The sequence below is a fragment of the Homarus americanus genome, unplaced genomic scaffold (assembly GCF_018991925.1).
Source record: "Homarus americanus isolate GMGI-L3 unplaced genomic scaffold, GMGI_Hamer_2.0 scaffold50564, whole genome shotgun sequence".
In the NCBI taxonomy this organism is placed as follows: Eukaryota; Metazoa; Arthropoda; class Malacostraca; order Decapoda; family Nephropidae; genus Homarus; species Homarus americanus.
Genome location: NW_024715014.1, coordinates 3137403 through 3150825, shown reverse-complemented (window position 1 = coordinate 3150825; position 13423 = coordinate 3137403). Strand labels below are relative to the sequence as shown.

Genomic DNA, 13423 nt, shown 5'->3' with positions numbered 1-13423 from the left:
GCACAAAGTTCAGTCACCCAGAATACCTCTCAGGTCTCATGTCTTGTGTAAACAGCAACAGCGAAGGAGATAAGGGGTGTTTTAAGGGATGTCATCACTCTAAACAGACCTAAAAAGCATAAGGTAAGATAACTGATCTGGTAATAATGTAAAGGTCACCTCCTTCTAACAGGTTTGTCCGTTAGATCAAAGTCCGTTATAAATTAAACTTCCTTCTAACGGACATGATATAAGAGGTTTGTCCGTTAGATCAGAGTCCGATATATGATTATTATTAGACTCTGAGGTATGATTATGAAGCTCAATTCCACACCGGCTCTTATATTGGCGTCATGGTTATTGGCGTTTAAGAAATGGGTTATCGGCGCTGAGAATGGCTTCATGGTCACTGAGATTTATGGTGCTGAAGACTATGATTACTGTGAGCAGAATAACCTTGAAGGGATAGTGTAGAGAGAGTTCTGTGAGGGCGAGGCTTCTACTGTGATAGGCTTGACGAGTGTGTGTGTGTGTGGGGTAGTGATGTGTCTCTTTGGTCAATGGTGGAAGTTGTGCGAGAGAGAGAGACCATTATTGCTGATGAAGGAGGAATACCAATAGTCCGTAATGATGTATCAGTGAGGTGTATAGATGAGAATAAGGTTAGAGGTTGTCGGAAACATCTTTAAAACATGATCAGGACTTAAACTAAACTTTGAATATTTTTTGTTCTGTGTAGTCATTCATATCTCTCGGAGTTTTAAGATCGGTTTTTTGTTATGGTTTAAAAATGTTATGGGCCATGGGTGATGTTTTTAAATGGGTTTGGGTTAAGTTCTATCACCCACCGTAGAATTTGGGTATATTTTTTCTCTAGTCTGTGAAAGAAAATGGTATCTGACGGGTGGGAGACTTCAAAGAAAACGATTTCAGTTGATTAAAAGCCTAAACTATTATAATTTTTATTATAATATATAACTAAACCTGAACTATAAAGCCTTTAGTCAAGTATACTAATTCATGAACAACTAAAATAATTACAAGGGAAAATAAAAAGATGCAACTTGTAATTGTCGTCCATATTTATTCACTTAAGATACCATAATAAATCAACATTAAGCATCGGTCAAAAAAATATCTTTACGATTTTGTATGAGAAATATGACACAACGTACGAAGGATTTTGACAACCTTACCGAGACAACAGGAGTCACAGTGTTCATTCTGAAATTCATTGGATCCCTCAGTAGAGATATTTTTTTGGGAGCGAGTTACCAGGAATACACTGATGATATATTGCAACATATTCAGTGTATCTATTAATGAGGGGGGTGGTTAGATAAGGTTATATTTGGTTAGGTTAGATTAGGTTAGATTATTTTAGTCTAGGTTAAGCTAGGTTAGGGTAGATTAAGTTAGGTCAGATAAGGTTAGATTAGGTCAGTTTACTCAGTTAAAGGCCCCTGTTTTGCTTCTCACTACTTGTTCTTGTACTTAACTATTGTGTCTGGGTCACTTTTAACTCTCAGTCGCTGATCTGTCTTAAGGATGAAGAAGTAATCTGTCTTGAGGTTGACGTCGACGAGGATGTAGCCAACACCCTCCATATACTTAATGAAGGCTTCGTCCAGTCTCTGTCCTCCGCTGAATGACTCTGCCGGTGCGAAGTGTTCTACAGCCATTGCCCTCACCACCACCTGCCCCGGGGAAAGTGACTTTATCACCTCCCATTCGTTGCCTTGGATGTCGAGTGAGAGGAGGTCGATTGTGGTGACGTTGAGGGCCAGGAGGTAAGAGACAAGAGGGAAACATTGCGCCATTGAGTAGGACCTTCGGGAAGAACCACTCAACTCATCGTAGAACTTGGTGAAGTAAGAGTCTGTTTCTCGTGTGTTGGCCTTGAAGATCCACTGATTGTCTCCTACGTTGTTGTCGGGCTGGAGAACCTCAAACACAGCCTCTCTTGGGTACTTCTCTTTAGCTATACAGGTGTTAGAGGTCCATGCTCGACGCCTCCTCCACGTGAGATGTTGGAAGTTGCCGGGATCAGCTTCGATTAGCAGCCCCGACCATCCCAGGTTCATCTCCAACCAGAGTGTGTTAGAGAGAACCTCCCCGTCAAGGGCGCCCGCCTCCAGGAAGAACCCGCCTCGCTGGTCACCGAAGAAGTACTTTATATAGTAATGATAAAACTCCCAGCCGAAGGATTGTCCCAACTTGAGTTTCACGATGTTGTGGCGGGTGAGGTTGTAGGGGAGGGTAGAAGGCGGGGCCAGATACTTCTCCTTCAGCTCCGCCACTACCAAGGGCTCCTCACCGGCCAGGGGCCCTCTCATCCTGCTGATTAACTCGTTGTGCATGACTGTCGCTTCCCCCGGTACCTGCCACCTGCCACCCCCGCCGCCCACGTACACCGCCACCTGAAAGTAACCCACAAGCATAGCTGTCTGAGAACAACTCTCAACTGTTATTTACCTTTATCAATCAATCTATATCACCTGATGATTAGCTCTACCATATTGTAACATTACCCCCACCATCTTATTACACACGACCTGGAACGTCAATGTGGCATTTAAAAACTCATGCACTGTTAAACAAATGTTATATATATATATATATATATATATATATATATATATATATATATATATATATATATATATATATATATATATATATATATAAAACACAGTGGAGTGGGCAGAACACGATGCCATGCCATGAAAACTTACCAGCGAGAAGAACGAAGCCACGGAGACAAGAGTGACGACGAGACGATATCGGCCACATGCCATCACTGTGCCAGGAGGAAGAAAATTATTTATATCTTCTGTCAGTAACTCCTCACCTTCCTATAGAACTCGTTACAGACACCTTTTCCTCCTCCTAAACTACACAGACATCAACAACTTCTCTACATAGATAAGACGCAGACGCAGCCAGTCACCGAGGACACCATGAAGCTAACTGGGAAATATCATCACCAAGTTTCCTCGTACAGATTATTGCTTGAAGGTTGGGTTTGGTTTGGTTAGGCTAGGTTTGGTTAGATTAGAATAGGTTAAGTTAATTTGGTTAAGATAGGTTAGGTTAGTATGGGTTAAGTTAGGTCAGGTTAAGTTAGATTAGGTTAAGGTAGGTAAGGTTATGTTAGGTTCGGTTAGGATAGGTTAGGTAAGGTTATGTTAGGTTAGGTTAGGTTAGTTTACCATTAGACTGATCCATCTTTAGGTGAAATAAATTACGATCTTTAATCTTCCAGTTCCTCCACCATTTTGTACTGCCTCTTTGTTGACATAAACACCATAAATTATTTCATTCTTTTACTTTGTCCTTTATTACCAAGTTACAGTAAAGGTGAAGGTGTGAGAGTAGTGATGCTTGGTGTGTGTGTGTGTGTGCGTGTGTGTGTGGGGGGGCTGGAGGGGTGGGCGGTAGGGGAACTTGCCTGCGGTGGGATGGTGCAGACGTGGGGCAGGAGGAGGAAACTTATGTGGCTGTGTTACCGATGATTGACAACAGGAGTCTCACAGGAAGACAAAAACAAAAGTTGGTGAGAGAGAGAGAGAGAGAGAGAGAGAGAGAGAGACTCTCTCTCTCTCTCTCGACTGTTAAAGCAGTCTACTGGTTAGGTTGGGTTAGGATAAGTTAGGTTTCGTTTCGTTACGTTACGTTATCTTGGGTAAACAAACAAATTAAAGATAAATATGTTTAGCCGTCAGCCAGTCCAGTGAAAATAAAGGCTGAGGATAATGGTGTTGTTAGTGTGAAGGTGGTTCAATAGCCAGGGTAGTTAAGAACCGTTCTCTTAGTGTGTTTCTTTTTATCCTCTCTCTCTCTCTCTCTCTTTCTAACCAAACACACACACACACACAAACTACTACTACTACTACTACTACTACTACTACTACTCGGCCCATGTTCAAGCTGCTCTCTGAATGCATGTGCTACCAGTGGATCCTCCAGGCACTTAGTGTTAAAATCTTTTCTGAAGGCTTTGTTGCATTCGCCATTTTGGGGCGACATGAAGTGAGAGTCTGGCTCTGACGAGCCGATGATCAGTGTCGCAGTGGTCTGAGCCAAGCATGGCTCGGGTGATGAGGACATCTTGGCGATCTCTTTCTCTGACAATGATGTAGTCTGACAATGATGTAGTCAATGAGATGCCAGTGTTTGGATCGTGAGTGTTGCCACGAACCCTTGAACTTGTCGACCTGCCTAAACAGGGTGTTGGTGATAGCGAGGTTGTGAGCAGCACACTTGCTGAGGAGGAATAGGCCGTTGGGATCACACTTGCCTATTCCGTTTCTCCTTTTGATTCCCTGCCAAATGACAGCATCTTTGCCAACTCTGGCACTGAAGTCACCAAGGAGAACAACCTTATCTTCTCTGGGGATAGAGGTTAGCACTCTGTCAAGGTCGGTATAAAAGGCCTCCTTGATGTCATCCTCTGCATCCAGTGTTGGGGCGTATGCACTGATGAAGAAGGCATGACGTGAGTGATTCAGTGGGACTCTGGGCGTCATGAGGCGCTCGTTGGTCCCAACAGGCATTTGAGTTAGCCTGTGTAGGATGGATTGGCGAATGGTAAAGCCAACTCCATATATACGGCTTCTCTCCGCAGCAGGATTACCCTTCCAGAAGAAGGTATAGCCAGACCCCCGTTCTGTGAGTCGACCCTCGTCTGGGAGCTGGGACTCACTAATGGCTGCTATGTCGATATTATACCTAGCCAGCTCTTTTGCCACAAGGGCTGTTCTTCTTTCAGGACGCTCATTTGTGCCAGTATTCAGAAGGGTCCTGACATTCCATGCAGCGGCACACACACACACACACACATGGATACAACCTTCACACTACCACCTTCCACTTTCACCCCGAAAACAAAATTTATAGGAATATTTATATCCAGGCAGCCCGGACGGACATTGAACAAGGCTGCACAGTATTGCACAGATAAACAGATAAACCAATTTGCATAACACGAAAATGGTCAAGGAATTCAATGAACGTATTCTCTTTTAGATGCACCTTCATTTCAGCATCTAATTTACATACGATCTAAGTTATTGCATAATTTCATGGATATCTGAGTGACTTTTACGACTTGATGTCAAATACTGAATAAATTATGTCATTTATTGTGGATATTTTCTCTACGAAGCTTCTGTTGAATCTAAGCATTTCCATTAATATTTCGTGGGTGTATACTGAACTGCATGTGTGTATTTATCCGTCTCCCTATGTGTAGTTAATAAAGTGTAGTAGATTGTGTATTATAAAACACTCTGTAACTTCCCTTCTTCTTGTTTCTCCTCTTCCTCTCTTTTATTTTTCTTCTTTTTCTGTTTCACTTCAACTTCGCAATAAGTAATATTAGTGTATTTTCCTTTCTCTCTTTTCTTTATTTTTCTTTCTCGCCTTTTCTGTCCATTTCACTCTCTCATTACTGCCGTATTATTTGAAAGTTACTCTCATATATCTGATGGGCCGTTAAGGGCAAGCCCGGACATAAGCACACTGTGTAGACTATAGAAGCAGTATGAGCGAGGCACTGCACTCAACCACCGTTTACTTCCCTCATCTGCAAAGTTAGGTGTCCCATCACTGCTGCATGGGTGAACTTGGTCACTATTTACAAATATAGTATAAACGTAACATAAATAAAATATAATTAATTAATGCCCTCAAATTACTGTCTGTATTATATTTATTTCAGTCAGTATAAAGAATTATTTATACACTGTTTTTATTAGTAGATAATTTATGGGTATATTTTAATAAGTTATCGATTAATTATTTGTATGCCTGGCAGCGAACACCAGCAACCAGATTGAGTTTCTTGTGATATATACCGGAGCTTAACATTATACACACAGGGATAAACGGATATCTAATCTTACGGTGTACATAACACTTGAAGGGATGAACCGAATCTATAAAAACTTCTTATCATTTATTGTCTTGAAAGTCTTTTAAATGTTTACTGAGGTCATTAACGCCATTATCTCCTGTTATTTATTTGATGGTCGTATTTTTGTGTATTTTATTAGTGTCATATTTATAATTAACAGTCATTCAATTTTTTATATATTTTTTTCATATTTTTGGTGTATAATGAATTTTATTTGCATTGATAAAGACGCTTGACTGAACACACACACACATACACACACAAACACACACACACACACATACACACACACACCTATACCCACTCCCTTACTGAACACTTAAGGTTATTACACACACCCATACACAAGGTTAATAAGGCCTTCAGGTGTGCCCGGGGTGAGTTACCTGTATTTCCTACACCTGTGTGAATACTTAATAAGACTCAAGGTCAAAAATATACCTTATCTTTTTGGTGAACGAGAAGGTAAGGAAATTATTATTATTATTATTATTATTGATTTCGCTTTTCGGAAATTACGGTCCTTTTCCGATGATGGCAATTAGTTATGTTTATTCTCTCTCTCTCTCTCTCTCTCTCTCTCTCTCTCTCTCTCTCTCTCTCTCTCTCTCTCTCTCTCACTGGGTACGCCTCACACTCACGGTATAATAGCAGTTCCTCACCTATGACCTACTGGGGTTGGCAGAGGCTATGCAGGAAAGTAACCGTGTCTAGAATCCCGAGATGGTGTTGTTGTTTTTGTGTTTGTTGTTGTTGCTGTTGTTCTTCTTCTTCTGATTTTTATTATTATTATTATTATTATTATTATTATTATTATTATTGTTGTTGTTTAGGTTAATCTCTCTTTCTCTCCCTTTGCTTTAATTCTCTCTATATCTGCATCCCTTATCACACACACACACACACTCACACACACACACACACGCACACACACACACACACACACACGCACACACACACACACGCACACACACACACACACCATGTTCACCTCCACTCTCTTATCATCGTGAAGAGAATGTCAACAATAGCACAATATAGAGACTGGAGGTGTGAATCATTAAGTACTGTGCACACCTTGTCTCCTTAATTGATGTCTCTCCTCACCATCTCACGCACTCTTGACCCATGAGACTCACCTTGACTCGCATGGGACTCACTTTGACTCGTATGCCAGTCACCTGAGTCAACTACATCACCAAGGGACCATGACAGTGGGAAACGATCGTGATTGGAGGAGGATTTGTGAAAGCTTTTATCCGATTGGTTTAAAACTGGGTGGTAATTGGTTTGTTCTGGATATACAAAAGACTCATTCATGGGATGTTTTGTCTGTTTGTCTGGACTAATTTGCATATACGATCGAGGGGGGACTTTTTTTTTTTTTTTATAGAACTGCTTTTGTCGTGTGAGGGTTTTTTTATCTTCAGATTTGAGAAGTGAAGAGAAAAATCCTTCGTTTCTATTTATGTTTGGAAATTATTTACTGTCTCATGATTTTTTTTTACCCGTGTTGTTGTCTCATTATTATTGTTGTTGTTGTTGTTGTTGTTATTATTGTTGTTGTTGTTGTTGTTGTAGTTGTTGTTGTTGTTAAGAGTTTCAGCCAAAGCACCAAAAGCCTCATTATCTTCAACTACTGTTTTTGTGTTTTTGTCCTACATGTTTGTACCGATAATGCAAGAGTTGTGTTTGGATAATGTCTCGCGTGTGTCAGGATGAATATAAAATAGAATCCAATCCTAATAAGGTTCACTACTAATGGATTCCAAATCTTTAAGAAGGTCATGTGCTAATGGTTGATTGAGGTCTATTAGAAATGATGTTTAATGTAAGGTTAATAGGTTTGGAATGCAACTGAGACTTAGCAATTACGGGGGCTTTTGGGACCGGGGGTGGGAGGGGGGGGTGGGGGGCGGGGGGGGGGTGTAATATGTAAAATGAAACGACAATTGTTATTTATATTTACATATTTATATTTTTATCTTTATTTCTCTTTTATGTCTACCATTTTAAAATTATTATTATTTACCTTTCATTATACATGTGTGTGTGTGTATGTATGTGTGTGTGTGTATGTGTATGTATGTGTATGTGTGTGTGTGTGTATGTGTGTGTGTGTGTGTGTGTGTGTGTATCCTTGCATGTAAGAATCATTAACCTCTTGACCCATGAGAGAATATATCTGTCTATCTGTCTGTCTGTTAAACGTATCTGAATAAATCTAACACTGGTTAAATAAAAGGGGCGCTGCTATTGTGTTTCCTCGTCTGCCCAGTTACCACCCTGCACTCTCTCTCTCTCTCTAGGTAACTCCACCCTTGTTATCTCTCTCTTCAATCTCACAATCTCTCCCACACTATCTCCCTCCCTTCTGTCTCTTATACTGACGGTCCGGTCTCAAGTCTCTCTCTCTCGTGTGTTTGTATATTCATTATGGTTGATAAATCGTTGAGTCCTAGTATGAAACACGCCCTTACCATCACCCGACACTGTGAGAGTTAAGATGAAGATAATGGCTTCCCACACAACATCATAATATCCAGTTGGGATTTATATAGCCACCAAAGTATATAATTTAAATGTATCTCCCAATTAATTAAAATTCATTACTATTTAATTTGTTACTTTGGATAGATATAATATAGCCTTCAAGTCCCGCTGTGAGGCTGTCGCTGTGTGGAATATTTACATACAAGAACTAATTAAAAGTGGATATAGGAAATAATTCACTTGTACTCAATAACCTGTTTCTTAATTAATGATTGAAGGTGTTCTTATATGTAGTATATATTATGTCGTATCCGTGGATTATATTCTCGTATATGTGGAAATGGTGTATATTTACTGCACCTTATTCACCTGGTGGCCACCCATGTCTAGGCCACTCACCTGTGTACGATCCCTCTATTGTTCTTGATCGTTTTGTCAAAGGCTGTTTTGAAGCCCAGTGCTGTTGTTGATTCCACTGCTTGGGCTGGTAGGCCGTTCCATAGGTTTATCAACCTCTATGAGAGAGGTATTTACTTATGTTCGTTCTGCATGATAACTTGGCGAGCTTGTAGTTGTGACCCTCGTGTTGGCGGTGCGCGACATCACAAAGAAATGGCCTGGGTTCACATTTTTCATCCCTTTCAGGATTTTAAATGTTTCAATGAGACCTGACACCATTGTGCCTTGTCTGAAGGGTTGTTAGACCTATGGCCTTCAGTCTACTTGGATAATCAGGATGACATAGTTCCGAATTGTCTTTTCTATGGGTGGGACGAACGTGAGATTTGTACAGTTGAAGAAGCATTTTTATATCTTTATAATTCCCAAATCTCTATGTACATTTATCACTGCTGCCCACACTTGTTGCGCCGCCTTTGGTATACGTGGACGAACACTGGGCAGACTCGTCGATAATCCAAAATGAAAACAAAACAAACACGTTAGCTGCGTTAGTGAGGAACATGTGTGCTGGGTGCTGGTAGAAAAAACTTGTCCAGGGTTCATAAATTCCCGTACGTCAAATTTTCCTGGTAACTGTGAAAATAAGAACCTCCCTAACTGCCGCACGTAAGCGACACCGCAAGACGCCAAAATGACTCCAAAATTTGACAAAAGACTATATTATGTGACAATAAGCTTTCGTAATACCAGCTTAGAGACAAAACTGATTTAAAAAACCTTTGTGAATTTGAGCCTTTGATTCCCACAGGTGTTCAGAAATTACCGTTCAGAAATTACCCTAATAATGTATATGTAGCATAAACATACATACTTTTTGTCACTTTAGATATTAACAAAAGATTTCACAAAAAGTCAAACAAAAGCTAATAGAAAGACCGGATGTAATTATGGTCCCGGCAATCTACTTACAAAAAATAAATATTAACAAAAGGAATAAAATATAATAATAATAAAAATAATAATCATAATAATAATAATAATAATAATAATAAGACTGAAAATGGAAGCCAACATAATACATTTTTTTTCACGACACGAGAACATCAGAAAGCATTCATTACTAAATACCATATGTGTGTGTGTGTATTTGTAATATTTGATCAATTAACAAGTAATAATTATAACCCAACTGTTTCATGAAGCGTGTGTGTTTATAAATGGTTACAGCGCTTGACATCACAACTCACAAGAGACCAAAGTCAGATACTGTATATATCATTATAGGATAGTCACCCCTTCCCGTTCCTTCGCGCTCTCCATATTTAGAAACCAACTCGCTGCTTTAAGAAAAAAAAATAAAATTCTTCGTTTAAGACTTTATCATTTTTTTTATTCCAGCAGAAGTGTGAATAAATGACAAATAAACATTGAAATACATAAATGTTGAGTATTTTTTTTAATATATATAAATGAAAGGAAAAAAAGATAGCCAACACAAGAGAAAACGAATAATGAAAATAATAGTTTTAGTAATAGTCGAGGATATCTTATATTATTCGGTAAATGTTAAGGTGAATTCCGCTACTTAGTTTCTTGATATTCCTTGACAAGGTCTCTGGTGGTGTGTCTCTCTGATGGAACACAGGAGAAATCAAATGAAAGATTACTGTGAGAGATATTGAAAACCTTTTATGGAGGTGACATGTACCAACCTACCCTTGTGTCATCTAACTTGACCTAACCTAACCTAACCTAACCTAACCTCATCCCCCAAATAGTGTTAGGGTGATTTATCTTAGAGGTAAAATAAGTTGTGGTGGAGAGCCGTACACAGTGGCGACACATAGATCGATAGTACCGTGATCTGAGACTAACGGTGAGAAAATAGACATTATAAATATATTTCTCTAAATATTAAAGGATAAATAACTTCAAAGTGATAAAGATACAAAACAATAAAAATAAATTATTCAATAACAAATAAATTAAAAATAATAAATGATGAGAAAAATATTAATGCACAAAACAAAACATATATACGACTGCATAAACTTATATATAAAATAATACAACATTCGACAAATTTTCCTCCAATAAAGATTTAAAAGTTGCGAGACAGGAACACACTAAGTATTATCGCCTTAAGTATTTAAATAATGTCTTACCTACCTCAATATCCAACACTTGGTTAATGCAGCTTCAAGAATCGAGCCTTTAAAGACTCTAATTAACATAAAAAAAAACACATATAAATGAAGAAATGATGGATTAAGTGATCTCAACTTTACTGGGAATGATGTCAAGAAAATGAATGTGGTCAGAGCGTTTAAGGTGAAACTGAAGGGGGGAAAAAAGCGAGACCTTGTGGGATCTGGTAGTAGTGAGGACGTCTCTAGGAGGGGATGAGGGGGGAAGGAGGGGAAAGTGCTTGGTGAAGAGCTTGACCTTGATCCCCTCCTCACCACCACACACTCACTCACTCACTCACAGCACCCTCCCCACCACCACACACTCACTCACCGCACCCTCCCCACCACCACACACTCACTCACCGCACCCTCCCCACCACCACACACCCACTCACCGCACCCTCACACTCACTCACCGCACCGTCCCCACCACAACACACTCACTCACCGTCCTCCCACCACCACACACTCACTCACCGCACCCTCCCCACCACCACACACCACTCACCGCACCTCCTCCCCACCACCACACACTCACTCACCGCACCCTCCCCACCACCACACACTCACTCACCGCACCCTCCCCACCACCACACACTCACTCACCGCACCCTCCCCACCACCACACACTCACTCACCGCACCCTCCCCACCACAACACACTCACTCACCACAGCCCCAGTAAATGCTTGGGAAGGCAGGTAGGAGAGGCGGAGTTATTTTTGAAAGGTGTTGGGGAAACGAATGATGTTGTAGAGGGTGGGAAGGTACAGTAGTCTGAATAGGGTGTTAGAGGTGGAAATAAGCTTTGCTGGGCAGATGAGGAATTCCGTGGGATGGGACAATAATTGAAAGGGTTGCAAGAATTGACTGATTGGGGGAAGGTAGTTGATGCAATTGATTTTAAAGGATATAAGAGAAATAGGAAGGATAGCTGAAAGGATTACACGCGGCTAACTTACTGAGATTATTACTTTTGTTGTGTAGGTTAAGTTATGTTCGTGAGGCCTAATGTTCCCCAACGTTCAATTTTTGGAAAACCTGATTTACCAAGAAGATAACATCAGGTAGTCGTATAAATGTTGACAAAAAATGGATTAATTTTAGACGACAGACTAGAGTGATTTATTAAATGAATTCTAATATTTTTTAATGTCACGTATACTGATTACCTCTGTGTACGTGTGTATCTGTCTGTCTGTCTGTTTGTGCGATAATCATGTATCTAATATACTATCTAATATACTATAGGAATAGCTGTCTGTACTGTCTGTTTGTCTGTCTGTCTGTCTGTTTGTTCTGGGCAGCCGAAACGGCACAATCGTTTTTCATCAAACTTGGTGGATAAATCGCAAAAAAATTCGTAGAGTGAAACAAACATGGTCCCATGTCGATGGTTTCTTTAGGAAGGCATTAATTAACCATTTTATTTACGATGGAAAAAAATGCAAGTTTACGGACTTGGCGCACCCTCATTCGCTGTACGCTGTCACGAGCATTCAAACTTTCACAAGGGCACGAAGGGCCCGCGATCACTGTGTGAATTTCTATGTTCTAAAAGACAGACAAAAAATTACTGTAGGCTAATTTTTCATTTCTATTCTTTAAATTCCAATACTTTGTTCACTAACTTATTCCATCCTAACATCGGCGGTATAATTTATCATCAATATCTTCATAATTTGTTCTTGGTATTTTCATTATAATTTATACTTCACAATCTCTTAGTAACCCGTTAAGAAAAAAATATGATTATTATAACTTATATTTTTCATTGACAATTATGTTCCTGCACTACACTGGGCTATACACTTCCCACGGTATATCGACGTGTTAGAGTGTCTGACCTCACACACCGCTGAGAGCCGCTGGGTAACACTACACTAATACTTTTCGTTATAAAGACAAATCATAATAACGATAATAAGACGTAATACAGACAAAAAATAGAACAGAACCCGGAAATACCAAATGGTGAGTTAGAATCATTGCCAGAGGTCACTTGAGGTAGGGCAGTAAGTCCACGGTGCGGTGGTTGACGGTACACAGAACTCGCCTGTCTTAAAAGAGTCGGTGGTTCGATTCCGGGGTATTCCCAGTCCACCGAGCTGTAAGTAGGTTTTGTAAATTTCGCAAATTTCGCAGATTTGAGAGTTTTAAAGAATAGATATTCCCTATTTCTCATACGAGGCGACTGAAAAGGATGGGGGTTAGGTTAGGTTAGGCTTTCAAGTGAGGTCAGTTCAGGTTAGGTTAGGTTAAGTTAGGTTAGGTTAGGCGAGGGGATCGTGTCTCATAATGGTACTAATATCAGTTCAAACACAAAATCCCATCATACGACTTTCCGCTAGATATAGTTTTATCACTGTGAATGGGTGAACAGGATAACAGTGCAATGTCTTTTACGCCATTCATTATCCTGTCAGTGTTAGTGGTGCCCTCCA

At 40.0% G+C, this 13423-nt stretch overlaps 2 protein-coding genes across 2 annotated transcripts in view; one reads left to right on the top strand and one right to left on the bottom strand.

The window, feature by feature from the left end:
- LOC121853154 (prolyl 4-hydroxylase subunit alpha-2-like) overlaps window positions 1–13423 on the top strand; it is a 49175-nt gene that overhangs the window by 26878 nt on the left and 8874 nt on the right. The gene's annotated exons all lie outside the window — the stretch shown is intronic.
- LOC121853158 lies at window positions 1069–2389 on the bottom strand. The gene has a single exon (XM_042347123.1). The coding sequence runs from the start codon at window positions 2337–2339 to the stop codon at window positions 1458–1460; it is 882 nt and encodes a 293-aa protein (XP_042203057.1). The 5' UTR covers window positions 2340–2389; the 3' UTR covers window positions 1069–1457.

Coding starts and splice junctions, on each gene's coding strand:
- LOC121853158 (XM_042347123.1), bottom strand. CDS start 2,339: ATGCACAACGAGTTAATCAGCAGGATGAGAGGGCCCCTGGCCGGTGAG.